The sequence below is a fragment of the Herpailurus yagouaroundi genome, unplaced genomic scaffold (genome assembly GCF_014898765.1).
Source record: "Herpailurus yagouaroundi ecotype Mexico unplaced genomic scaffold, PumYag 29, whole genome shotgun sequence".
Lineage (NCBI taxonomy): Eukaryota > Metazoa > Chordata > Mammalia > Carnivora > Felidae > Herpailurus > Herpailurus yagouaroundi.
The window spans coordinates 12,783,433-12,810,426 of record NW_024412377.1 but is presented as its reverse complement, the minus strand read 5'-3'; the positions used below and the strand labels follow the sequence as shown (position 1 = coordinate 12,810,426).

The 26,994-nt window shown below is 40.1% G+C and overlaps 1 protein-coding gene across 2 annotated transcripts in view; it reads left to right on the top strand.

Annotated features, from left to right (window-relative positions):
- The window catches only part of RETREG1 (reticulophagy regulator 1), a 92,299-nt gene extending 72,278 nt beyond the window's left edge, over positions 1–20,021 (top strand). For both annotated transcript variants that reach the window (XM_040494280.1, XM_040494287.1), the window contains 6 exons: positions 10,668–10,794; positions 13,207–13,291; positions 14,979–15,116; positions 15,917–15,981; positions 16,229–16,355; positions 19,017–20,021. In XM_040494280.1, coding sequence (XP_040350214.1) covers positions 10,668–10,794; positions 13,207–13,291; positions 14,979–15,116; positions 15,917–15,981; positions 16,229–16,355; positions 19,017–19,516 — 1,042 coding nt within the window. In that variant the 3' untranslated portion in view covers positions 19,517–20,021. The remainder of the gene's footprint in view (positions 1–10,667; positions 10,795–13,206; positions 13,292–14,978; positions 15,117–15,916; positions 15,982–16,228; positions 16,356–19,016) is intronic.
- The last annotated feature ends 6,973 nt before the right edge of the window (positions 20,022–26,994 follow it).

Here is a 26,994-nt window from a genome sequence, read left to right as displayed (position 1 = left end):
TAAACATTAAAAAAAATAAATAAAAGGACTGAGGTGGGAATGTGGCCCATAATTTAACAGCCCAACACTTTGAACAAGTATCTCAGTGACTGATGGTCACTCCAGGTTCGCCACATTCCAGGGTAGGCCCCTCTTTCACAAGGACTGACAACGAATTATGCAAGCAAAATTAATTTTAATTGGCCTTCATCACAAAAGCACTTGGGCGGAACTTGATCATTCAGTCTATTTGGCTCGTACCTGTGTATTCAGGCCCAGTGCAGCGGGTAAGGTCTCTGGAAAACAAAACTCGGAGCTCTGTTGTTAATGACAGTCTTTGCACTGTAAGAAATGTGTTCTTTTGTATTGTCACAGAAATTTTCGTTTCCTATAACTCTGCCAAAAGCGAAAGAAACAGGAGGGATATTAACTTTTGACTCCAGCGGCAGATTCTGGATTATACTTCGCTGGAAATTGTGAGTCATGAGTAGAATGCAAAGAAAGGCGTTTATCTGAATTAGCAAACTCACCTCTCCATCACAGTTTCTGTTTTCCTTGAGGAATGTTTCTTGAATCCCAGCTATTATTCGCCCTTTGGGGTTAAAGTAGAACCTTTTCTTCCCCCAGGGCTCGTGATTGAAGCAAATCTTGGCATTCACGAATGAAAGGGTGTTTAATCTCGTGCCTGTGTCAAGTGGGTGCTTGTTCGGAGCTAGTAATGGAATTTCACTTGTTCTCGCCCGGCCTGCTGAAAGTCTACTTGTTGAAAAGTTAACAAAATTGAAAACCCTGAAAAATAATGTCGGACTGGCATCTGTTCATAGAAACCAGAATAACACAAGAAGTTGAGTGATGGAGGTTGAGTGCCAGCCTTCCAGATTATCACTGATGGGGGTGGGCGGATGCCTGGGTGACGCAGATCATGCTCTCACGATTCGTGAGTTCGAGCCCCGCGTCAGGCTCTGTGCTGACAGTGTGGAGCCTGCTTGGGATTCTCTCTCTCTGCCTCTCTGTCTCTCTCTCAAAAATAAATAAACAACAACAACAACAAAAAGGATTGATCTGGAAGGGGAAAGGGATATTTTCACAAAGTGACTCATCTCTGACTCGTTTGAAACTTGGTATAAAAAGAGAGCCCCAAACAGAACACTATGTTGCCCCAAGGAAGGTGAGGCTCAGCGTCTCGGGCCACAAGAAGCCGGCACTCCGGTGGCGCCTCCTGGTCCCTGGCCTCGCGAGGAGATGCTCACGTGGCTAATTGGTCTGAGAAAGTGCAGGTTTCAAATTGAGTGCTATGTAATTTCTTAATCTCGTGTTTGCTTACTTAATCCTCTGGTTGACACATCTTATTTGCTTTGTCACGGCTCTAATTCTGTGAGTGTTTGTGCAGAGAAACAGATCTCTGTTTCTATTTTGTTTCTCTGCCTACACACACTCATGCGAACACGCATGCACGCGGAGGAACATATTATGTATCCACGGGATTCAGAAAAATTCTAACACGTTGCACTAAGAAATGTTAAAATCTGTAACTGGATATTGACTGACCTTTCTAAGAAAAATTTGACAGGAATTAACATCAACAGATGTTCTCTACAGCAGAGAGCATGAGACCGTTAGTCACTAGCCGAGAATGAAAAGCTACATTGGGCTCGCGGCCAAGGCGTATTTATAGGTGTGATGGTAGAAGCAGCCGTATGTCATGGTTGGTAGGGGACAATTTAGGCTCTAACTGATCCTTTTTAAAAAGTTTGCCGATAAGGGATACTGACGTAGTCAACTTCCCGAAAAATATTGTTTGGCTTCCATTTGTAACTCCTATGAATAGAAATAAAATCAAAGAATGTGAAATAAGGCATATTCTCCAGAGGTAGTGCGACAGAATCCTTCTATCCATCTTTGGAGGTGAGTATTGCAGTGTGAGTTCCTGGAGATGTGGAAAATCTAAAAAGTGATTAGAAATGTGTGTGTGTGTGTGTGTGTGTGTGTGTGTGTGTGTGAGAGAGAGAGAGAGAGAGAGAGAGAGAGAGAGAGAGAGAGAGAATAACAGTATCCGAAAATGTTCTCCAGTGACTTGAGGTTGCCCAACAAAAACAAAAAAGGGACTCCTTTTCCTCTGTCCCACGTGGAGGTTGGATATTTGTTGATCTTGGCATTCTGGTCCACTCAAGTTGACAGGGTCCCAGTCCTATAGTCCGTGGGTGTCACAAATGCTCTCGAGTCCTGTGAGGGTCGTGTCTGCAGGAGGCGCTCATGGATTCAAGGATCCCCATGGAGAAGTCAAACATTAGGACCCGCGTTTTGCCAGGAGGAATTCTACACACACCACTGATTTCCAGTTTAGAATGCTTCTTGGAATAAAGGAGACATACTTCCCCTAATTGCCTAATTTTGAAGACAGTTTGCAAGAACTGTCCATTGCAGGAACAATGAACTTCTCCGTTTGCAAGAAAAAGAATCGAAAACTATTCCATATAAATGAAAGTTGGTTTCTAAATTTTTAGGGCTTTTTGTCGATTATTTTGTATATTTTTATGTGTCTAAGGGAATGCATGCTAATTGTTGCTGCTCTGTCAGGTATAGAAGCATTAAGATAAGTCCATAAAAAGCATGCACGGTGTCGCTAAATAACCACCGCTGACTACATTTGATACTCTTTTTTCATCTTAATTTGCATTTATTGCGTACACCCGTTCATTCAATGTTTTATTGCCTCATAGATGTCAAGCTCTGTTAGCTGCCGAAGACAGAGCCGTGCCTGTGAATTCCTTTATGGAATTGAAAGTCTAATGGGGAAGCCAACCTGACAAACATAAATTACAATTGAAAATTGCTGCCAAAGACCCTTCTCATGTGAGAAGATGCCATCGCTGTCCGCAACAGGGACTCTGGCAGGTTGCTACCCCTTGTCCCCCTGCTGTCTCTTGGGTAAACTAGACGTTGGAGGCCCTCCAGTCCCTACCTTGCAGGTGTGGTACTGATGGCGGCCGGGCTGGGGCTCAGGTGGAGAGGACCCAGTGGGAAATGCACAGAGTGCTTAACACCTGAGAGTCTGGCCCAGGAATGCTCAGCGCGTGGTAACTGCGGACATGGTCACCATTGCCACACGCTGTGGAATCACTCTGTGGGACCTGAACTAGAAACAGCTGACATGGTGGAGACGGAAGACAGGCATCTGAACCCCTGGGTCCTCAGTTTCACCTGGGAACCAGAGCTGCGTTTCAGAAGTTTTATTTCGGCGGCTTGGCATTTAGGGGTTCCAGATCCTTCGCTTGTTACTCCTCTACTGTTGTTTCCTCCTCATCTTTGCAATGACCCCTGTCTTCCAGTCCAGAGTGTTCTTCCTGCATCTCACTGCACATTAGGAGCATTCTCAGTTTCATGCAGTGGGGGCCTCTTCCATTGGGGATTAGTTCTGTGACCTTGAGCAAGGGAGTTAATGTGTCTAGGCCTCAGTGTCCTCCGCTGTAAGACAGAACTCTGTAATCTCATTCCATAACTCTTTTGAGATTGTTGCTTCTGCCTTATAATTTAAAATATAGTCTACTTCTCCACCGCTCCTACTGAAATATATGGCACTTTATGTTGTGTTGAAAATGCCAGAAACCAAACTGAAGTCAGCCTAAGGCAGAAGGGCCTTGGCTTCCACAGAGGGATGTCCATGGATGGCTTTGCCTCGGGCCTTTCTCTTGGGCCTGACAGAATCAAGAACCAAAACCAGACCATTGGGAAGCATTCATGCAAGCAAGCATGCCCCCACCCTGGCTCCCTGTCCCTTCTCCGTCTCTCCACCCACCCTGGGTTTCCTCGCCTGTGTCTCGTTGCTAGCGACCTCCTCAACCCTAAATATGTGAAGGAACTCCAGAAATATGTGAAGGAATTTCAAGTTTGAGATATTAAGAAATCTATTTTTTTTTTTTTTTTGCTTTAGAAAAATAACTTCCAGTTATAAAAAATATTTTGACTTAAGCTCCCTGGAATATGCTAGAAAGATCCATTGTCCTGTAAACTATACACTAATGGAAAGGCAGTCTTAGATTCTCCTTGCTCATCCAATCCCCAGCTGTGTTTTAAGTTCTGTTTTTCTCCCCAATGGCCCTAGATGCAAGTAAATATCATTTTGTAAAGGTGAGTTTTCTGTGTCGTGTGTGTGTGTGTGTGTGTGTGTGTGTGTGTGTGTGTGTCTGTGTGTGTGTCTGATTATTTTGGGGTCCCATGTAAACTTTCACTTACTGGTTGGGGCTGTGCCTTAGGCATCACTAAAACCCCGGAGCTGGGAACAGCGTCTAACAGCGTGCCCTGTACTCCGTGTGTGTTTAGGAAAATGAACGGAAAGGAAATGGTGCAGAGAGAGGTTATGTGCACTCTGCCAAAGATCCATTTGTTCAGCGTTATATATTCTAGTGCGCAGAGACTCTTTGGGCAGAAGAAATGAAACCGGCTGCTAGCACATGCTCTTACTGAATTGCGATCTATTTTTAAAGAGCATAGGAGTGTCACATTTCTGTCTTCTAGAACCCCCTAATGGAGGAACCTGTGTGCTGCATTCTAAAATTCAGGTGCCTTCAGATTTCATGTCTGTGGCCATTAACTTCTATAGAGACAAATTTGACTTTTAATACAAAATGTCGACATTATTTTTTATTGAGATATATATTGACCATGTGAGTTGTTCGGCTCTTAACAAAAATTCACCACTTTGTATTTCTACACATGACACAGTGAGATTACTTTAAATCAGTTTGATCCTTTGGGAGCTTGCGTTTAAGGCTTTGATGGTCAGAGCAGCCTTTAGAGAAGACTAATTATTCTGCTACTGATGCGAGACCCTTCTGAGTATTCTACCCGACGTCTGTGACTTCTGAGGTTTTCCACCCTGGTCAGTGAGACCAGGCGTGATTCCCGGTCCAGGACCCAGGAGCCTGCTCCCCCTCATCCCTTCTGATGGCGTGTTCCTCCTCATGCACGTGTACCATAGCCCTCAGCTGAAGACCAGGACCCCCGTACATGGCCAACATTCTTTCTGCAGGCTGGACTCCCCCACACTCTGTCCTGCCATCTCCAGCCTCTTTGGTCTTGGATCCCCAATATTTCATCTTGCCTAAAGCAAATTCTCCTCTTGTCTCTGTTTTTGAACCAGGATTTCTATGTAACTTTCTCATGGGGGTATTTCTTGCAGTGGTGCTTTGGGTTAGAAATAGCTGCCTCTGAACCACTTGGGACACTTACTAAAAATGTAGATTTCTGAGCTTTTTACCCCAGGCCTGCTATTTATACAGTGCCCTACGGGTTCACACACACTCAGTGTGGGAACTGTCTAAAGGGATTAATTTGGCCAGATCCCCTAATGTACATACTTAATCGATTTCTAATAAGGATATGGAGGCAGAAAGAAGGGCAGGAAGAAGGATATTGGCTTTAAATTCTACTAGGAAGCTTCAGCTCCCTTCTGTGACAAAGTGAGGCTGCTTGTCTAAGGAGCCATCTTCCTCATTTTTATTCTCCTTAGACTTTCGCAGGCAGGTAAATCCATAAATTCTTCAGCTGCTGAGAAAGCCCTTCACCTGGCTTAGGGTTCTTTGGCAAATAATTGCTTACCTTGCCCATGCAGAATGTCCTTTGTTAAAAATCCGCCCTTTAGTTTTTGTTATTTGGAAGGAGATGGTAACTAAATGGAATCTGCCAGGGCCTTAGCTTGGGTACCTTTTCTTGAAAGCACTGCACGTCTGCAGATCCTTGGACAAAGCCCATCTGAAAGCCATGAGGGGACAGGGAAGCCACTCGAACTGGATCCACCAAGAGGATGGGAAGCTGGGGAGAACGGTCATGAGGGAGGGACTCTTAACTGATCCTTATCTTGTGGCTGGAACATGCAGCAGGTTCACTCCTTAAGGGGGGCATGAGTGACAGAGAAAGCTGGAAGACAGCTGGGGGTCAGGTGGGGGCTGGGGAGGAAGGACCAAGGAACCTTACTGGAAAATGCATGTTCTCTCTCAAACTAAAGGGGAAAGAGATAAACCCTGGAATCTTATACTGAAGCCATTGGTAATTAATTTGCTCCCTCGGATGAGCTTCAATCTTAGAAGACTTACACTCTTGGGTTAAGAATTCAGTAAAGCCTCAAATTGTTTTTAAACCTCTGTTTTTGTTAGTTGGGCCTTACCTTGCGTGCTGATCAGCGCCAAGGATGGTGGGAAGACAGCCACACACCATGTAAAAGATCTGTTTCCCCAGCATCATCCAATATTCACAGGAGATCCTTTCTCTGGCCATGTGTTTTCCAGATGAGGCTCTCCAGGAAAACCTAGAGTTTCATTATGTAGCAACTCTGTGTGTACGTGTACATCATCTGTGTTCAAACATCAGCCAACCGCTAAGCATGAATCTTAGTCTCTGCTAAGTATTTGGATTCTGCACAGGAAGTGTTCTTTTTTCCTGGAAAGGGTGGGTCCTCACGATGCCGTGTTGATATTGGTCAGTCACACCTCATTCCTCTCTACTCTGGAAAAGAGTGAGGGGGAACATAGAATGTTCCTCCTTGTTCTAAATTACATGTCGTCTCTTCAAGGGAGGTCACTGGATTTACCCAGTCTTTGAAGAGGGCACATGTTTTAAAGGAACAAGAATTACTGGAAATCAGGAGTCTTGGCCACAGGTCATGACTCTGCCCCAAACTAGCTGAGAAGACTTGGGTTTCACTTTCCTCATCTGCAAAATAAGACTTTGAAAAGCTGACATTAAGTGCCCCGTTTCATTCTAAATTTTATTACTATATTAGATATTCAGTTATACATTATGTAGCTGTGTTACCTAAATTGAAATTCGGTGACATGACATCCATTAATGGTAGACTATATATAATGGAAGACAGTAGAAATGTATGTTCCATTGGTACTCAGGAGTACTCGCTAGACATTTTCAAACTATTATGAAATTCCAAGAGAGTAACTCTTCTGGGTGCATGTTTCATTTAAAGAAGAGTGGAGTGGTATCTCTTCTTAGCTTTTGGTTTGGATATTTTTAAAATCATACATATTTCCACCAAATTTTAGTCAGCATAACCTATACATTTTTTCCTCATTTATTATTCTTTTCACAACCTATTTGGTTAGATAATATTTTCATGTTTTACACGATAGATTTCTCATTTCTGTTTGTGATTGTAACAATAATTCACAAATATCAATTGGAATTATTTAAGATTATTATGTTCATACAAATATAAATAACCATGGAATTTATTGCCCTAAAATATTGTCACATAAGCCTTTTTTCCAAAGGGGAGGCAGTTTAATAAAAGTGTCCTTGTATGGCTATGGAAAATATTTGCAAGTTGAATATTCTTTTTTTTTTTTTTCCTCCTTCTCACCAAGTAGACACAGAGAGGGACAGGGCTACGGGTACTCAGTTTGTGTTGGTTTAGAATAGCAAACACACTGAGTATAATGTAAGACCAAGGGGGAACTTGATAACTTTTAATTGAAGAAATGAATAAGGTAATGGATGAATGGATACTGAGTTTTATTCATATCCACCTGAATCCCACTAGGAAAATAGGTAAGATCCTTAAATGTAAGACAAAATTTTCAGTTAAGTCATTGTGATATGTATTAAGCACCTTAAACTGTATGAAGACTTCACCATAACATTATTTCTATAGAGATAATTTAGTTTATTTTAGTTAATTTAGTATTAGCCTAGGCTCCTTTCCAATTTTAGGATATTTACTTACTAGAATAGTGAAAACTGTATAGAAATGTCATGTCACTTCTGAGATATGAATCCTAAAGGCAGTATTAGAACAGGGTTTCAGTATCTATAAAGTACAACTTACTCAAAAACTATTTTTTATGGCTTTCGCTAGCAGAAATATTATGTTTGCTTCACAAATAAACTCAGGCAAAAACTTAAGTAACATTTTTATTTTGACTATGGAATGTGAAGTGAGATATACTCATTAGAATGTTATTCATTCTAATAAATGAAAATAATAAGCATGATTATACATTTAAGTATCAACAAATTTTCAAGTAAAGGCCATGTATGTATACATCTGTGTGTGTGTGTGTGTGTGTGTGTGTGTGTGTGTGTGTAGCTTAAAGGACAGTAGTAAGTCAAGTTTGCATGTAACCTTCATCTAAGTTAAGAAATAGAACATGACCAATACCCAAGAAGCTCCCATGTGTCCTGCTGGTCACATTCCCTACCTACCCCACACATCCCATGCCTTAGGTTACCACTTTCCTGAATCTCTTTTTTTTTTTTTTAAATCATTTCCTTGCCTAAATAATGTTTTAGCTAGAATGATTTTGAGCTTTATATAAATGAAATAATATTGTATGTTATTCTGCGATTGTCTTCTCAACATTATGATGCTGAGGTTCATATATAAACAGAGTTCATTCACTTCCAGTGCTATTTCAACTTTCATTGCTTGAGCACAACTCACTTTATCTGTTCATTATCCTGTATAAATACAAAAATATATTTTAAGTTTGATTCAAAATATGAAATGTTCATTCATTCCATTTGAATCATTAAGAGAATGATAAACCGTTTCGTTGTAAGTTTTTCATTCATTTTTGTTAGAATTATATTTGCCAAACCACTCAACCAAATCTTTAAATACTAAATATGCGCGGGGAACAGAAATGAAAGTCTTTATTTCTGTCAACTGTATGGCCCCAGCAAAACAGAGCGTGGCCTAGCCTAGCCTAGCCGATTTGCAATAGATTGTTCTCAGAAAGGAGGCCACAGTTTAATAATCTTTTTTTTAACATTTTTTTTAATGTTTATTTATTTTTGAGACAGAGAGAGACAGAGCATGAACGGGGGAGGGGCAGAGAGAGAGGGAGACACAGAATCGGAAACAGGCTCCAGGCTCTGAGCCATCAGCCCAGAGCCTGACGCGGGGCTCGAATCCATGAACCGCGAGATCGTGACCCGAGCTGAAGTCGGACGCTCAACCGACTGAGCCACCCAGGCGCCCCTTAATAATCTTATTTCCTTTTCCACTTGCAGGTTTTTGCACTCCTGTATAAAATCTTTTCCCATCCAACAGGCGTATTGGCAAAATTCTGTTACAGATAGTGGCTTCCGTGCACTTAGTGTTTCCTTTAATAGATCTGGAATCATTCATGAGGTAGGCGAGCCCAGTGCTAGATTTGGTCACCAATGAAAACAGACTTGCTCAATGGTGGTTCAAGAGAAGGGTAGAGTGCACGAATACATAAACCACTCTCTCCCTAACAGCTAAACGTCCCCGAAAGTTCGTTCCTAATGATAGGCAGGAAATCATTTGGCAAGTGTCTGCCTCGTGGAATAGTGTCTGCCTGGAGAGCTGATGATAACTCAGTGACTCTCTGGAAGAGCATTAGTTGACTCTGATGGAATAAAGAGGAAGGAAAAGGACATTTTTTTTTCTTTTTTAATGCATTTCTTTAACTATAACTTAAAATTTGTATTAAAAAAGGAAATTTAATTATCTAATCTACAAATTGTCTTAGTGTTCAAGGTATATTAAAAGGAAATAGAACCTACATGTACACAGTCTCTGGGGAGTTGGCCATCGAAGGGCCAGGGTAGTTTTGATTTGTCTTAGGACTGCTGGATTTGAATCCAGAGATCCTCTCACCCTGACTCCCTTGCAGTCATAGCTCGGATGATAGTTCACTAACAAGAAACATTCATTTATTGCCATATCCTTAGCTCTATGGCAGCAGATTCCACAGGGTAGGTACTAATGATTATCCATTAAATGAATGAATTTGGGGGCCCTTGATAGATTGTTTGAACTGGTATATTTTCGTGACGAGTTAGTATTGCAAGAGTGGGATTTGAACTCGATGTCATTGTATTTGAGGGAATGCCCTGTGTCTGCATGCCTTCCTCCTGGGGAGATTGTTACTGGTGTTAGCTTATTGAGGTCCCTGCCAGAAAACGAGGGCAGGGACACACAGCACATGCCTGACACAGGCGTCACAGCCAACACATTCTACCATGACGATTGGGAGAAGTTACAGTAGAAAAAGACAAGGTACTTTGAGGCTGTTGAATTGACCAACTAGAATATATATTGAAAAGGCATTGTTGATGACGATGATGATGGTCAGAAGATGGATGCCAAAGTTCCTCTAAAAGCACTGTGGCTTCCCTATCCTTAAGGTTCAAAACATTCCTAACAGGTCCCTCAAGGCCCAGTATGATGAGGTCCCATCTCACCTTCCCAGCTTCGGGCAGCGTTACTCTTCTGGCCGACTCTGCGGGGCCACACGCGGGGCCCTGTGGGATGGTGTCACTATCTCCTTCTGGCTCCAGGTCTCTTCGTATGTCGTACACTGTGCTGTTTGGAACCCTTCCGAGCCCTCGGCATAAACTACTACTAATCCAGATGTTAGCACAGAAGTGACTTCAGAGATGTCCCAAAGCCCCCACCCTATACCTCTCCCTCAGCGATCCCTTCATTGCAATGGGATAATCGTGTAGTTAGTTGTTCAGCCTGTATCTCTTCTCTCAGGGCGTCAGCTTCATCCGACAGGTATCTGGCTTGTTCACCTCTGAATTTGCAGGTCGTTTCCAGAGAGTGTGGCCAATAGAAGGTGCTCCAGAAATATTTGCTGAAACAAGCAATGCTGAATGGATCATCAGAAGTTCGGCTAAAACTCGTTGTTTTCTTTTTCTCTCTTTAGCTGGGAAGTTATCAATTCCAAACCGGATGAAAGACCGAGGCTCAGCCACTGTATTGCAGAATCATGGATGAATTTCAGCCTATTTCTTCAAGAAATGTCTCTTTTTAAACAGCAGAGCCCCGGCAAGGCAAGTCTTTCAGTACAGGAGAATGACTGTGTGTGCTTTAAAATGTGCAACAAATTGGAAACGAATGAATTAACCTAATGTACCAGCTTGTAAGGGTTCTCCAATCCTGGATATAATATGCTAGGAACACATGCCATGAAGCTGACATTAGCAAGGTTCGGAAATGTTAGTGTGTTAGCCCTAGAAAATCCTCAACTTTATATATTGAAATCGTGTTAGTTTTCTATTTTATGCATATTTATCTAACTCATTAACAAAAACGAATGATGATTGGTCTTATGGGCCAGACCGAGGAGAAAAAAATATCTTATGAGGAATTTCAGTTTAAAAGCAGACACAGTAAAAAAAAAAATACATACAATTACAGAGAACACATTGGTGGTTGCCAGAGAGAAGAGGGCAGGGCGATGGGCAAAATAGGTGAACGGGATTAAGAAGTACCAGCTTCCAGTGATGAAACTCACCACTGTGTTGTACACCTGAAACTCATATAATATTGCATGTCAGTTACATTTCAATAAAAAATGTCAGTTTATATTATGTAGGCCAGTGCTGAAGTCAGAAGGAGGTGAAGTGAACAGATAGTCCTTTGAGGATGCTTTTGGAGATAACGGAGTCTCCCTTTTAGTCTAAAAAGTAGAGATTCTTGGTTTATTTAAGACTTCTTTAAGAAAGAAAACCTCTGGCAAAGACACTCATAGGGATGATGTAAATGGAATGAGTGTTTTTCCAATTACGATGCAAACCCCTGGGGAGAAGGTTCGAAAGTGGTTTGGAAGGGATTATGTGGTGCACATCTTTGGAGTACTTGGATGTGTCGAGGTGGCTTCAGCTGTGATGGTGAGAGCATGGGTTTAAGGGCAGAACCATCAACAGAACCTTTTGCTTCTATGTCTGTGTTCGAGTTCCTTGAACCTCCGCCTGTAGTTGGAAGGAAGAGCCTAGGAATGTTGGTACAGCCTAAAAATCCCTCTGGTTGTACCATGTATGGGCAATCTCTTAACTTCAGTAGAATTGAGTAATAGAATTATGTTTAGACATATTTTGAGCATATTAAAATGGCAATGTTGTATATGCATGGATTTTTTTTTTTTAATCACTGAAGGTAATTCTTAGGATAGATACTCATGTGGTGGCAAGGGAGAGTTGCATTTTTGATGATTATTGATCATCCAATCATCAAAATCACTGACATGATTAAACACATTTTTAGAAGATTCTGAACGTAAAATTTGTGTGTTGGATTGTCCTAATGTGCTCTTAAGTCAGTTGGCTTAACATGATGATGTTACAAATCTAGTGGATAGTATGAAATCTCTTTCTGAAACTGAATTCTGGATATGGTCATGCTTTCATAGACTTATTCTTTCAACTTTTATGGTCTTTCCTCTTCCATTTTGCTATGAGAATTCCGTATTCTTCAACGGCCTTGCTGCTTCAGAAACAGCTCCTAATTTTGTTGCGTAAGCTCCTCTGTTCTTTTGACTAGTGAATTAATTAACCCAATGCCAAAGAATGGAAAATCAAAGTTAGTCTGAATTTTAGACCCCCTTAGTGTCAAGCAGTTACTGATCGGAGTTATGTATCCTTTCCTTATATGGCTTTTTGAAATTCCCTTAATTTTGCTTCCCAGTTTAATGCCGTAACTTAAAGATGAATCAAAAGAAGAAAGATAGTTTATTTTTAAGAGTAGGATGAGGAAAACCTGTGAAGGGCTTTATAGGAGCATTTTTATCATGATGTTTAAATTTGTTAAAACAACCAAGATTTTGTTGGTCCTAACTGACAGAGAGAAGGAAATGAAGCACATTTCACTTAGGGAATTTCATTTCATTCCCAGCTGGTTTCTAAGTAACCTAGAAATGGGGTCAATCTGAGGGATGGATATGGTTAGGAAGGAGGATAGTAATGGCCAGTGGATTCATCCCAGCTGCTTATCAGCTGTGCAAATTATATTTATGTAAGTGCCTCTAATTTCTGTAATATTTTGCTGTGTTTATGAATTTTTGATGAGCTTATAGAAGTAGTTTGAACTTGCAAGTTTATTTGCCAGTCTGCATTATTTTCAGTGACTGATCCCGAGTAAAAAAAAGTTTCTGGGGACATACTACTCTTCAGTTCTCTTGCATCTGGCAGGAAGAGAGCCACAGGGATGATTAATGGGAGATGTTCTCGGTGCCAGAAACGAGCTTCTAGAACCTCAAAATGATGGTTACTAAGTGTTAAAGTGGACTGAGGCTGGTTGAACACCAGCAGTCATTTGTCAGACCCGAGTACAAAAGAACACGGTTTGAACAACGTTTGCCGTAACGGGACAGATCGCATATAGATAACTAATTGGGTGTGTATCCTGTCCTCTAAAAGGTCTGGGAGTTCTGTATAACTGTCACATGTTGTTTCTATCATTTCTAGTTTTGTCTCCTGGTCTGCAGTGTGTGCACATTTTTTACGGTCTTGGGAAGTTACATTCCTGGGGTTATACTCAGCTATCTACTGTGTAAGTATAGTAGAACATTCGGCTGATTTATGTGATGCATATGGTATCATTTAATGGTCAGGAGGACCTTCCATAGTTTGGAAGAGGAGGGATGAGTTTTTAATTATAAAGCACATGGATCCTTCTTTAAGTTCCTGCTGTAAAAGGTTTTTCCTTTTCCTAGAGACCTGTACTGGTAGGGGGTAGGTACAATGGCACAGCCAGTTTGGGTAACAGTCTGGCAATTTCTTAAAAACTGTACGTGATCCAGCTATTCCACAGCCAGGTATTTACCCAGGAGAAATGAAAGTATACATTTACGCAAAGACTCGTATGCACATGTTCACAGCACCTGTATTTGTAGTAGCCAAAAACAGAACACAGTCCTTACGTCCACCCATAGAGGCATGGGTAAACAACCTGTGGCATAGCCATTCAGTGACCACTCAGCACTAATACGTTGATGTATGCCACAGTCTGGCTAAATCTCAAAATAATTACATCGAGTGGGAAAAAGTCAGGTAAAAAAGAACATTTACTGTATGATTCCATTTATGCATAATTCAAACTAATCTTCAGCGGCAAAGCACACAGAGGGTTGCCCAGGGAGGAGGAGGGAGGGAAAGGCAGGGGAAGGATTAATGAATAGGAAGGTGAGGAAACTTCAGGGGGTGATGGATATGTTTACTATCTTCATTGTGGTGATGGTTTCTTAGTTGTATGCGTATGGCAAAATGTGTCCGACTGTATACTTTAAATATGTACAATTTATTGTATGTCAAATACAACTCCAAAATGCTGTAAAAAAGTATAGATTTCCAGCTTGGCTTGGAAAATATGATCTGGTGCTGCCACCTTGAGATGGGACAGGCACTCTCCATTTAACTAACCCTCATATTTCCCTATTTTTCTTATACCGGCTTTTAAAATGTACATATACTTCCTTGGCTTCTAGTGATATTGGGGTTTGCAACTCCTATTTAAAAGGTAAATGGGCACATTTTCTAACAACAACAAAGAAATAAACACCAGGGAATACAATACATTCACGGTGTCCATCTTGGTTTGTTTTTGTATTCCTGGTGCATAACACCCATGGCAGCTGATCCAAGCTTACATCCATTCTCCCACGTGGAACTCATGTACATATCAGCCCATGATCTGCCTTGTTTAGGAAGTAAAGGAACAAAGAGCCGGGGAAGGAGAGTCTGATATGGGCAAGGCATTATTCAGATGGTTCGCATTGGCCTCATTTGTTCTTCACAAAGCCCTAACAGATGTTATTATCCCAATATTACTGATGAGAGGCTAATAGATAATAACTTTCCTATAGTGAAATGGCTTATTTAACAAATAAATAGAGTGGAGATTTTAATCCAGGACTGTTGTCAAGAAAGCATGTAAGCTTTGTGTAATTGTTGAGGCTGAAAGAATTGAAAGGAGGAAGTTGATACGATAGCAAGTCTTTGAAAACAATGACCTTAAGCATAGTGTGGGTATGCACACACGTGCACACGCGCACAGGAGAAAATGTTTTCATTGTGGGAGGAAGAATACAAATGATGAGCTTACTTCACAGAAACATTTCTCGAAGTAAAACACTTGCATTTGTCAGTAAGGAAACTGAAATATTTTTGTGAAATACTAAGATGTAGCCTTTTGAAAGGAAGGCCATCTTACCTACGTTCTCTTCCCTCTTATGTTTCAGTATTGTGTGCATTTTTGTGTCCACTGTTTAAGTGTAATGATATTGGACAAAAAATATACAGCAAAATCAAGTCAGTTCTGCTGAAACTAGATTTTGGAATTGGAGAATATATTAATCAGAAGAAACGTAAGAGATCTGGTAGGTAAAATTTGAATTTTAGATACCGTGCATGGAATCAGACATCAGCTGGCCATTTATTATGAAATCAATTTTAATACATTTCAAGGCGCTTTTAGCCTTTTATTGCATATTATTACAGAAGTTAATCCCCCACAGTAATACAGCTTTTGCCTATTTAGGCTTTTATTTTTTTCTCGAACATACAAGAAATTGACTTTTTGATCCAAATTGTCAGGGGAAGGAGAAAAGGATTCAATAATTCTGTATTTGCTATTTATGATTTCTTTCGTGTAAGTTATTTTATTTTGGTGTGGACTATTGCAAATAAAAAAAAACAACACTAGGGCTGAGAGTGTGGGAGCAGTGTAAGGGGATTGAGAGAACAAGGGGAGGAAAAGAAAACAGAGGAAAAATGAATGTAATCATTATTCACTACTGAACTTGGCCTATGACTTTATAGATTCTCAAACTCTAGCAAGCATCAGAATCACCTGGAGGGATTATTAAAGCCTGGATTTCTGGGCCCCACCCCAGAGTTTCAGATTCAGTTGGTGTAGGGCGGGGCCTGAGAATATGCATTTCTAAAAAGTTCCATCAGATCAGTGATGCTGATGCTGCTGGTTCAGGGACCACACTACCAGAACCACTCTATGGACCATTTCCCTTGGAAATCAGACTTTTGCAAATACGTCGTGTGCACACATTTGATTATATGGGAGCATTGGAGACCGTGAGGAATGCAGGGTCAGGATATCACTGTATAATGAATGAAATGTACTGTCTAGGAAACTGAAAGCCTCTAAATTTTCTCTCAACAGAAGCAGATAAAGAAAAAAGTCACAAAGAGGACAGTGAATTAGACCTTTCAGCTCTTTGTCCTAAGGTATTTTTTTGTTTAGTTTTCAGTTTGTTCCTGGGTGGTTTGACTGTTAAGTTTACTTACATGCCCTCAAGCTGAATGATTTTCCTAATAGACTCCTCTCATTCCTCTAAGATGACTGAACAGTTTCAAAAGGAAAATTACTCATCTGGTTTTTATTATTCTGACATTTTTTGGTGTTCATATGGAGTTTTGAAAAAGATTTCTGTCCGAAGTTTAAAATGTGCCACTGCTATTTATCTTAACACAGATTAGCCTCACGGTTGCTGCTAAAGAGTTGTCTGTGTCTGACACGGATGTATCTGAGGTCTCCTGGACTGACAATGGGACCTTCAACCTTTCAGAAGGATACACTCCACAGACAGACACTTCTGATGGTATGCTCACATTTCTGCGTGCCCTTATTATTATTAGCACGTGCAAAAATATTTGCCTCTGTCAACTGCTGAGTGGATAAACCAAATCCGGCATATCTACACGATGGAGTGTCACTTGGCTATAAAAACAAAGCAGTGACACATGCCACAAGATGGATGGGCTTTGCAAACATTATGCTAAGTGAAAGAAGCCAGACACACAAGTCCACGTATTGCGTCAGTCCATCTATAGGAAATGTCCAGGATGGACAAATCCATGTGGACAGAAAGTAGGTTAGTGGCTGCCGGGGCTGGGGGAGGGAGGAAAGGTGACTGGTAATTAGTGTGGGTTTTTCGTCACGATGTAAATGTTCTGCCATTAGATAGTGGGGATGGTTGCCCCACTTTGTGAATATATTAAAAACCACTGAATTGTACACTTGAAATGTGTACACTTTATGATCTGTGAATCGTACCTCAAAAGCTATTCCTTTTTTAAAAGTATGGAGAAAAAAATCCAAGCCAGTCAGTATCCAAATCTGCCTTTGTTTTCAAAACAAATGAACAACCGACAGTGAAAACAATGAACTTGTGAAGTGTCTGGTGGCATTGTGTATGGCGACAGTGGAAGGAGGGGAAGAGACACTTTCATCCTGTGTATTCAGGGCTGGTCCCCATCAAAGAGGATTAAAGTATGGAGGACAAGCTCCCCAAATCCGAAGCTGACTCCATGGTTTCTCATGGTTTTCTTCAAAGTTAGTTCTTTTTTTTTTTTTTTTTTTTTAATTAGGATAAGTTTAAAACAGAGAGACAGTCTTGTACAGTAAGTTAATTTTTGCTAGTCTCCTTGGATTATTTCAGGTCATTTTAACCATATATTGAATATATGAGATTACACTAGAAGATTATGAATTGTTCTATATGTGTTTTTACAGGCAAGAACGCACTTTCTTTTTCTAGAGGAGGAGGGAGGCCATACAGTGTTTGAGAAAAGACAGGCTTGGAGATTGGGACACCCAAGCGTAGTCTTGCCTTGGTCATTAACTGTGTGACCTTGAACAGGTGACATGATTTCTGTGGACCTCAATTTCCTCAACTTTCAAGTGTATCAGAACACGCACGGGGTGCCTGACTGGCTTAGTTGGTAGAGCATGCGACTCGTGGTCATGAGTTTAAGGCCCACTTTGGGTTTAGGGTCTACTGAAAAAAAAAAAAAAAAAAGGAAAAGGAACACTCACGCTGTACAAGCCCTACATATCAAGATGAGGATAACAAACCCGTTGTTCTTAAGCATTCTGTCTCAGACTTACACAACAAAAGGGGCAGCAGTCACGCCCCCCACAAAGAAGGCTTTAATTAAATTGAAGACTTCAAGTTACTATTGTAAAGAGTTAACTGTTACACTGAAAGATTTTCTGTGGAAAGTGAAAAACAATAAAATCGCTGTCTGCCTACTAACCTGACATTGCTTTCAAATGTCCCAGATCTTACGTGATCCGATATATATTCAGGACATGAATTTGGTAGACAGGATATGGTCACTTTCAGCTATATTTATGGAAAGTGAAATGTTTCCGTAAGCTCTTAGGTTGAACATGGAATAGAAGGAGCGATACTTTCTTTTGATTCATTGCTTTAAACAAACATTGGTTACAGATGCTGAGATAGATCTTCATGGATGAAAATGCTGGGCCAGGATAACACTCACCATCTGCTGTACCAGAATCCATGAAAACCTCCAGTTGAAATATATTGTTTTTACTTTGTGATCATACAGCATACATATCCACATTAGCTTAAAGCTAATACCCTCCCTGGGGCAGGATGAAATTTTTGTTTATGATGAACATTTAAAACTGCAGTACATGTATACAATGGAATATTACCCACCCATTAGAAGGAATGAAATCTTGCCATTTGCAACAACGTGCATGGAGCTAGAGAGTATTATGCTAAGCAAAATAAGTCAGAGAAAGACAAATACCATATGATTTCACACATATGTGGAATTTAAGAAACAAATGAGCAAAGGGGGGAAAGAAGAGGGAGCCAAAAAACAGACTCTGAAAATACAGAACAGGGGCGCCTGGGTGGTTCAGTTGGTTGAGCATCCAACTCTTGATTTTGGCTAGGGTCATGTTCCTAGCGAGGGTCATGGGATCAAGCCCTGCATCCAACTCCAGGTTGAGCAAGGAGCCTGCTTGGGTGTTCTCTCTCTCTCTCTCTCTCTCCTCCCCCCTCCCTCCCTCTCTCTCTCTCTCCTCCTCCCTCTCTCTTTCTTTCTCTCAAATGAAAAAATAGAGAACAAACTTATGGTTACCAGAGGAAGGTGGGTAGGGGCATGGGTTAAATAGGTGATGGGGATTAAGGAGGGCACTTGTGATGAGCACTGGGTGTTATATGTAAGTGTTGAATCGCTATATTGCACACCTGAAACTAATACACTGTATGTTAATTCATTGGAATTTAAATAAAAACTAACATCAAGTCATTACATACACTGTTTTGTACTTAAGAGGAAAACTAAGGACGTAGGGGGGACATGTGGAATTTGTGCACTTGTAGAGAGATGGTCAGGTTTGCCTAGAGTGTGGGATGGACAGCAGATTATCTTTTAGACAGTTCTTTCATTTCAGATTCATCACGGTGCTTAAGCATGAACTTCTGTTACACATTCCACAGATCTCGACCGGCCTAGCGAAGAAGTTTTCTCTCGAGACCTTTCCGATTTTCCATCTGTAGAAAATGGCATGGGAACAAACGATGAAGATGAATTCAGCCTTGGCTTGCCCACTGAGCTCAGGAGAAAAAAGGAGCAGCTGGACAGCGGTCCCAGAGCAAACAAAGAGAGGCAGTCCGCCGCTGGCCTCACCCTTCCGCTGAGCAGTGACCAAACCTTTCACTTGATGCGCAACCTGGCCGGGGACGCCATCACAGCCGCAGTGACGGCTGCCATCAAAGAGCAGTTAGAGGGCGCCGCGAAGCAAGCACTCTCTCAGGCTGCCCCCAGCCCGGGAGACGACACAGACACAGAAGAAGGTGATGACTTTGAACTACTTGACCAGTCAGAGCTTGATCAAATTGAGAGTGAATTGGGACTTGCACAAGACCAAGAAGCAGAAGCACAGCAAAGCAAGAAGGCTTCGGGCTTCCTTTCAAATCTACTCGGAGGAGGCCATTAGTCTGGGAATCAACTTGTTCAACACAGCACAGATAAAACTACCAAAAAATTATAAACAATGCAAAAAAAAAAAAAAAAGAAAAAGAAAAGGAAAAAAAATTTTTTTAAACTGTGGGCTTTACTGATTACTTCAGATTGTTTTTCTTATTTTCCCTTCTGCAGTGAATTAATTGGATCTATATCAGCTGATACTGATAGACTGATATTTCCTATAGTTATTTTTATGTAATAAGCATGGAAATGAACTTTGTATACGTATATATACATGCTGTGTTATCAGAGATGAATATTAGAGGTTGTTTTTAAAGCAAAACACCAACTTATTGAGATCCTCCTACACCTATTCCTTATTTTTCCTTTACAATTAATTTTTCAGGCATGCAAAAACTTTATTGTAACTCACTGAAATATTAACAATTCGTTGGTGAATACATGCGGTATCAGCTCCTTTGTTACCGATACTTGGAAACAGTTAAAAAAATTTTGGTAGATTCTGATGTGAAAAACCAAAAATTATCAAGGTATCTTCAGGTGGAGGACTTGGGAAATATTAGCAAAATTAATTTCTTAGGAAAAAATTTTAAAAATATATTTAACTACTTTGGATAGGCTGATACATTTCCATGTTATTTCTGCAGTTATAGACTTAGGCTTACCTATAGATGGCATGCTCCATGGACTACCAGCTCTGGTCTTGCAAATGGGTGGTATTAACCCCTCGAAAGCAAGTAATTATATATCACATAGACAGTGGTTTTGATGTAAACAGAGGTTGGGCTGTGTTTTGTTGTTCAACTGTCATATATTTGTAATAGAGATGTTATGAAGTGCAGGTATGTTCTGCCTGCTCAGACCTAAGTTAAACCCTCATCTTTCATATTATGTCATAGAAAAAGTCTCTTAAAATTGTGAAATTAGTTCCTGATACGTTCTATGAGTGGCATTGTCATCAGCGGTAGAGAGACAAGAACTGTTTTCGTAGTTTGTCTTAGAGTCTCCTAAAGGAGAGAAATTTGCTTGGCTTTAAGGTGTATTTATTTGCTATTGAAGTCTAAATATGTAACCTGTTTCTCATTGGGAAGCTAGAATATATTCTTCCTTTATTTTAAACTTTTTTAGATCACCTTTAAATAACCAAATTTGACTTAGGTTTTTAACAAAACACTTAGCAGAAATCAAGCTAATTTTGTTTTTGTGATACAAACTTTTAATAGTGTTGAGGGACCATGTCAGCCAACTACCAACAATCCCTTCAGTCTTCAGGTACAGCTGGCATTTCTACAGACGCATGCAGACATCTGAGACCCTCAGAAAGGAAGGATAATCCAAGAATATAGGAAATCTGTGGTCTCTTCCCTTCGTTTTACCCTTTCCTTATATTTCTAAAGACTGTAGGTAATCTTATGTTTTAATGTAGCATCTCTTATTTATTTTTTCTTTCTGAGGTATTAAAATATCTAGACTGAATTTTGCCAAATGTTAAAGGGAGAAAAGTTACTGAGGACTTTGAACACTTGCTTTTTGTGATTGACTATGCTTATATGTCATCAGTGCCTCATGACTGTGTTTGATGTCCTTTATTGATACAAAGTGAGCCTGTGCCTTCATTATCTTGCCCATTTTGGTACAAATGAAAACCTGGTGTTAGATCAATGAACTGTGTGGGTTAGGGAGGAATAGACCTGAATTCTATTCAATACAAGTTTCTGGACACAAAGAAAAATACAGTCACATATTTATAAAATAGTTGTCACCAGGATTCTTCTTTTTTAAATTTTTAATGTGCATGTTTCTGCATTTAAAAAGCATCTGTGGCCATTAAGTCAAAAAGTGTACAGGTCATTTCAATTTATTCACTGAGGGGAACACAAGAAGATTGATCCAAGTAATTAAAACGTGTTAAAAGTCACTGGACAAGCTTGCAAGAAGATAAACTCAAGAGTTGGTGGTATAAGCCATAAAGATAGGATCATATATTATAAACTATAAATTAAAAGGGATGTGGGGATGGCAAGGTTGGTAGGGTAGAAAAATGTGTAACACTTTCGAGAAGACATACTAGCTCTCTATGGAGAGTAGCATTATAACCATACGTGTACTTCAATATTATTTATTCAAGAACATAAGTGATTACAGATTCACACAATTGATACTCTTTGATAATGGTACTCTTAATTCAGACAAACAGGGATGCTGAAGGGGTGTGTGTGTGTGTGTGTGTGTGTGTGTGTGTGTGTGTGTGTGTGTGTGTTGGGGGATATATTTCTGATTTCAAGATATAGTAACAATAAACCCTGGTGACTGATCCAGTACCCTGGGAACTATTTATCCCTTATCATGAGGATTTCTGCATTCATTAAAAGGTGAAACGTGGATTTTTTTTATTATTATTATAAAGGAATTGTAGAAAAATGCTTTGCTCTCTTCCTATAGAAAATGATGAGCAAAACCAGACAATGGGAATAACACACACCGATCATGCATTTTGACCTAAAACGATAAAGCAGGGCTCAGAAGTTCAAGCTTGCTTTGGAAGGTCAATCCAGGCCTAAAACAGTGTTTATATTCTCATTTTGGATCATTGTTGCTTTTTCTTACCCTAAAAATCTTCAAATGTGATTTTTAAAAACTGTCCCCCTTCTAATGTGGCAGAATATTAGGAAAAGAAACATTTATAAGGCTTTGCAATTAGCAAACACCCTCAACATATTTAGGCATATCACTCATATATTTGAAGTAAGTGCAACTTTTTTCCTTTTAAAAAAATGGCAAATGCCAGTGTACTAGCGATTTTAGGCAAGAAGCAAATCTACAGTCAAGAAAAAAAAGTGACTTAAACGTTTTCCTTTTCTGTTTATAATTTTGGTTGATGTAGTTCTTTACATCACTCCAGCTATATTCGTTACAAGATAGGAAATTATTCTGAAAACACTTACTAAACTGTTTTCATAGGTCATTTGTGTCATGATGAAGCTAGAAAGTCTCAGAACTATATTTTTGTGTATTATTCCTCCATTTCCATTGCAGCATTTAAGGTGGGATGAGAGGTCATTAATAAAATTAGGAAGCGAACTATTCTGTCATACAGGGATGTTTTTAGAATAAATGGAAAAACGTCTGAAGCATTTTCAGGGGAGAAAAAGGCTATATAAAACCAAGACAGTGAAGTTTTTTCCTGCCTGTGTTTCAACTACGCCATCTTTTCAAACATTAAAACAAAGTCAATCAATAAGTATCTGCTTATAAGAAAACTCTAAAGTTATTTCAGTGGGACTGGCACTATATTGGCCTCGTAATCCAATAAATGCTATGGAATAAAAAGATGAAAAGTGTTGCAAAAATGTCTTTTTTTTCAGTTGACTCTGGACCATGTGTGAGGTTCTACACTAGTCATTTTTAATGGATCTTACCCTGGGAGACTCCAACTAAGTCACATAACATTTGCACCTGTTTCTTTCATCTATGAAATTAGCACCTGCGTCTCATAGTGTATAATTGTCTAAGACGGGGTTTGGCAAACTATGGTCTATAGGCCAAATCTGACCTGCCACTGTTTTTCTATGGAATAGCAACTAAGAATGCTTTAAAAAAAAAAAAAATTGAAATCCGAAGAATAATTCATGATGTGTAAAATATGCAAAATTCAAAATTTAGTGTCCATAAATACAGTTTTGTTAGAACACAGCAACGTTCACTTATGTACTGTCTATGGCTATTTTTATGCTAAAGAGAAAAGCTGTACAGTTGTGGCAGATAATAGTTTTAGGCCTACAAAGCCTAAAATATTTACTATCTTGCCCTTTATAGGAATGGTTTGCCAAACTTTGGCCTAATACATAGAAAACACTCAGTTATAGTTAGAATCATGTGTAATCCTCATGACTCTACACTTAAGTAGTAGGAAGAGCATTTTTCAGAAGGACAAGGTTAGATAAATTATCCAGTCACATAGCTAGTAAGGGGGAAAGCCAGTTTGACCGCAAAGCCTATTCTCTTTCCAATATGTCACATTATCTAATATTATTTGTTTTTTAATACATTAAGAAAGATCATAATTTTAAATAGCTTAGCAGAACTTTACTAAATACTAAAGACTGTTTTTATTTTATTGAGATTATTTTTTTCTCTTTCCAAAGAATCCGGAAACCAGCTGATCTATACTATTTTAAATGCTCTGATAACCCAAGTTTTCTCAATTCTTTAAGAATATCTCAATTCTTTGTTAATCTAAGAACAGCATATCTAGATACCCAAAAAACAAGAGGTAGTAAAATGTTTTCAAATTGTTTACTGAAAATCATAATTTTTTACTTAACATTTTTATAAATGCAAAATTCATAGAAATTGTAAACCATTTAATAAATGTTAGTTTTTATATTCTTTGTTACCACCCCAAAACTAATCTCAAACAGCCCAATCCCCTTTAGTTTTCCTTTTAAAAACCAAGTAGCTATTGCAATATGGGTATATGAAAAGTAGTAAGCCTGTCACAAGATAATACTGCCTATCAACACCAGTATCTCAATTGACTTGAAGATGAACCTATTGCCTCTTACTTTAAATTTTGTAATTATCAAAAATCAACATCCCAACATTTTCCAGCATTGAAAAGGAAGCACATCTTCATGGACACCGTCCCTTTACACTGTATAACATAACTTCAGTAGTTTGGCAATTAAGTGAAGCTCGTGTATCTTAAGAGCTATGTCACAGTATCCAGAAAGAATTCTAATTGTTAATATTTTTCAAATCTAAATCTTTCACGTGGGCAGTCTCGGTTTAAATTCTTCAGCAAAATGATTAATTTGGTAAGAAACATTTTTTATAGCATTGTCAGCAGAGATCAGACACATTAACATAATTCTCTGAATGTACTGGAGTTTAATGCAAGGTCTCTTGGTCAGTCATCTTGCATTTACCAAGGAGCTATTGGCTATAGACCTGCTCCTTTCTAGTATTTTTTTCCAACAATTCCAGATACTGCTGCTGGATCTCAAGGCCCCCTTCTATTCCCAATGCCCATATAAACTGAAACACTACTGTTTACCGGATGAAGATAGAATTCGACGCTTTACCTAATACCTTAATCCTCTCTAGTCTTAGTTTCTCTTAATTACCTGTATCCTATGCTTCACCCAAACTAGACATATTCTTCCTAAATATGTCTCTTATTTTCCTCTCTCCACAGTATTTCTTCTACCTTCTGCCTCCCTTCTCCATTCGCAGATGAAGTCCTCAATCTTTCCTCTCCTTCAAGACCCATCTGAAATGTCAGCTCCTTAACAAAAACTTTTCTAATTGGATGAGAGTTCTCTAAATACCCATTGCCTCTTTATATTTTGTTGTATGTGATCCAGTCTTTAATGTGTTCATTGTGTATTTCTTACCATCCCTATCAAATTATAAGAAACTCCTGGAGAGTAGGGATGTCTTAATTTAGAACTAGTAGAATATTTTAAAGGATGGAGTGTGATTTTTAATAAATATACATTTGGTCTTTGTCTATTCGGGGCATAGAGCTCACAAAAACCCAAGTGTTAACAGGATAACAGTGTTTTTGGTTATGTTAATGAGGTGATTTTTGGAAAGCCCTCAGGTAACCTAAGGATGAGAGAGGGTTGCCTGGGGAGCCAACCACGTGATGAGAGGGTGGAAATTTTCAGGCCCACCCCCTCACACCTCTGGAGTGGAGAAAGGAGCGGGATATTGAGTTCAATCACTTAAGATTTAATCAATCATGCCTATGTAATGAAAGCTTTATAAAACCCCAAAAGGATGGGACTCAAGAGAGCTCTTAGGTTGTTGAACCAGAACAAATCCATGTGCCAGATGGATGGTGCATCCCAAACTCTATGGAGACAGAAGCTCCTGAGGCGCCTGGGTGGCTTGATCGGTTAAGCGTCTGACTTCGGCTCAGGTCATGATCTCACAGTCCGTGAGTTCGAGCCCCGCGTCGGGCTCTGTGCTGACAGCTCAGAGCCTGGAGCCTGTTTCCGATTCTGTGTCTCCCTCTCTCTCTGCCCCTCCCCTGTTCATGCTCTGTCTCTCTCTGTCTCAAAAATAAATAAACGTTAAAAAAAAAAAAATTAAAAAAAAAAAAAGAAGCTCCTATGTTTGGGACCCTTCTGGACCTCACCCTATGTAGCTCTTCATCTGGCTTTTCATCTGCATCCTTGACTATCCTGTTCAAAGATGCTGAAATGGGTTCTGGTCATGAAAATGGATTGAAGGAGGCAGGGAAGAAATAACACATGAAGAATGAACAGACGCCAGAGAACCACAGAAGAATAAGAAACAGTAAAACCACAAGTTCTTTATGTAGCCATCTTTTGCTTTATTTTTTAGAGAAGCTTGGAAATACAGTGTTTTTGCTTATCCCCACTGATGATTAGTACTAGGTACATTTCTTCAAGTGGGTATCTTGTCCAGAGGCTATTTTAAAAGATTTTGATAAGCTGAAAAGCAAGTTTTCTGGAATAAAAATCACCACCAGACAACACTGCAGTAAAAAATTCATTTAACAAATACCGAGCCATCTACGTGCCAGCACTGTCCCAACACTGGGTACAGAGCAATGGCAGGAGTCTGGTTTGCCCAGGATGGTTGGGTTTCCTGGGACACGGGACTTCAAGTGTTAAAACTGGGAAATCGGTGACAAACAACAAACGCTAGTGGTAGCCAGTCTCCCATAATGGTCCTCGGTCACCCCCTTCATGCCCTATGTAGTCTCCTCCCACATTAAATAGGGCTGGCCTTCATAAGTAGTAACACACCGTGGAAATGACAGTGTGTGACTTCCAAGGCTAGGTCATAAAAGACACAGTGGCTTCCACTTTGCTCCTTCTGGAGAAGCCAACTGCCATGTTATGAGGACGATCAACTGGAAAAGGCCACTAGGTGAGGAACCAAAGCCTCTTGCTATCAGCATGTCAATGAGCCATCTTGAACAATGAGCCGAAGCCTTCAACATTCACGTTTCCTAGACCCGCGCTGTTGCACACGAGGCCACAGTTAATTGAGCACATCAGAGAAGGCTGGCCCCTGCCATGTGCTGTTGTGCAATAATACACACCAAAGTCCCAAGATCTAGTACCAACAGACGAAATGTAAAATTTCTCATTAAATCCTTTGGGTTGAGTACAAGTCCAAATGACAAAATTGTGTATATGTTGCGTTAGATCTTAGAACCCTTTCTTTTTGCATTTTAAAAACGTGGTTGCTATTGGACTGACGATAACCTCTGTGGGTGGCTCCGATTACATTTCCAAGGCCTGCGGCTTGGCTGCGCTCCCAGCAGGCAAACTTTGCATTTCAAGCGTTTCGCCTGCGCCCTCGGCTGGAAGGGGCCGCCTCGCAAAACCCGAGGCTCCGGCCCGGCCTCTGGTTTTCCTGCGAATTCCCGCAGCCTCCGGCTCCAGTCTCCGGTTTCCCGGGACTCCGGATGGTCCGGCGAGCGCTCGGGCGGTCGGCCCCTACCGG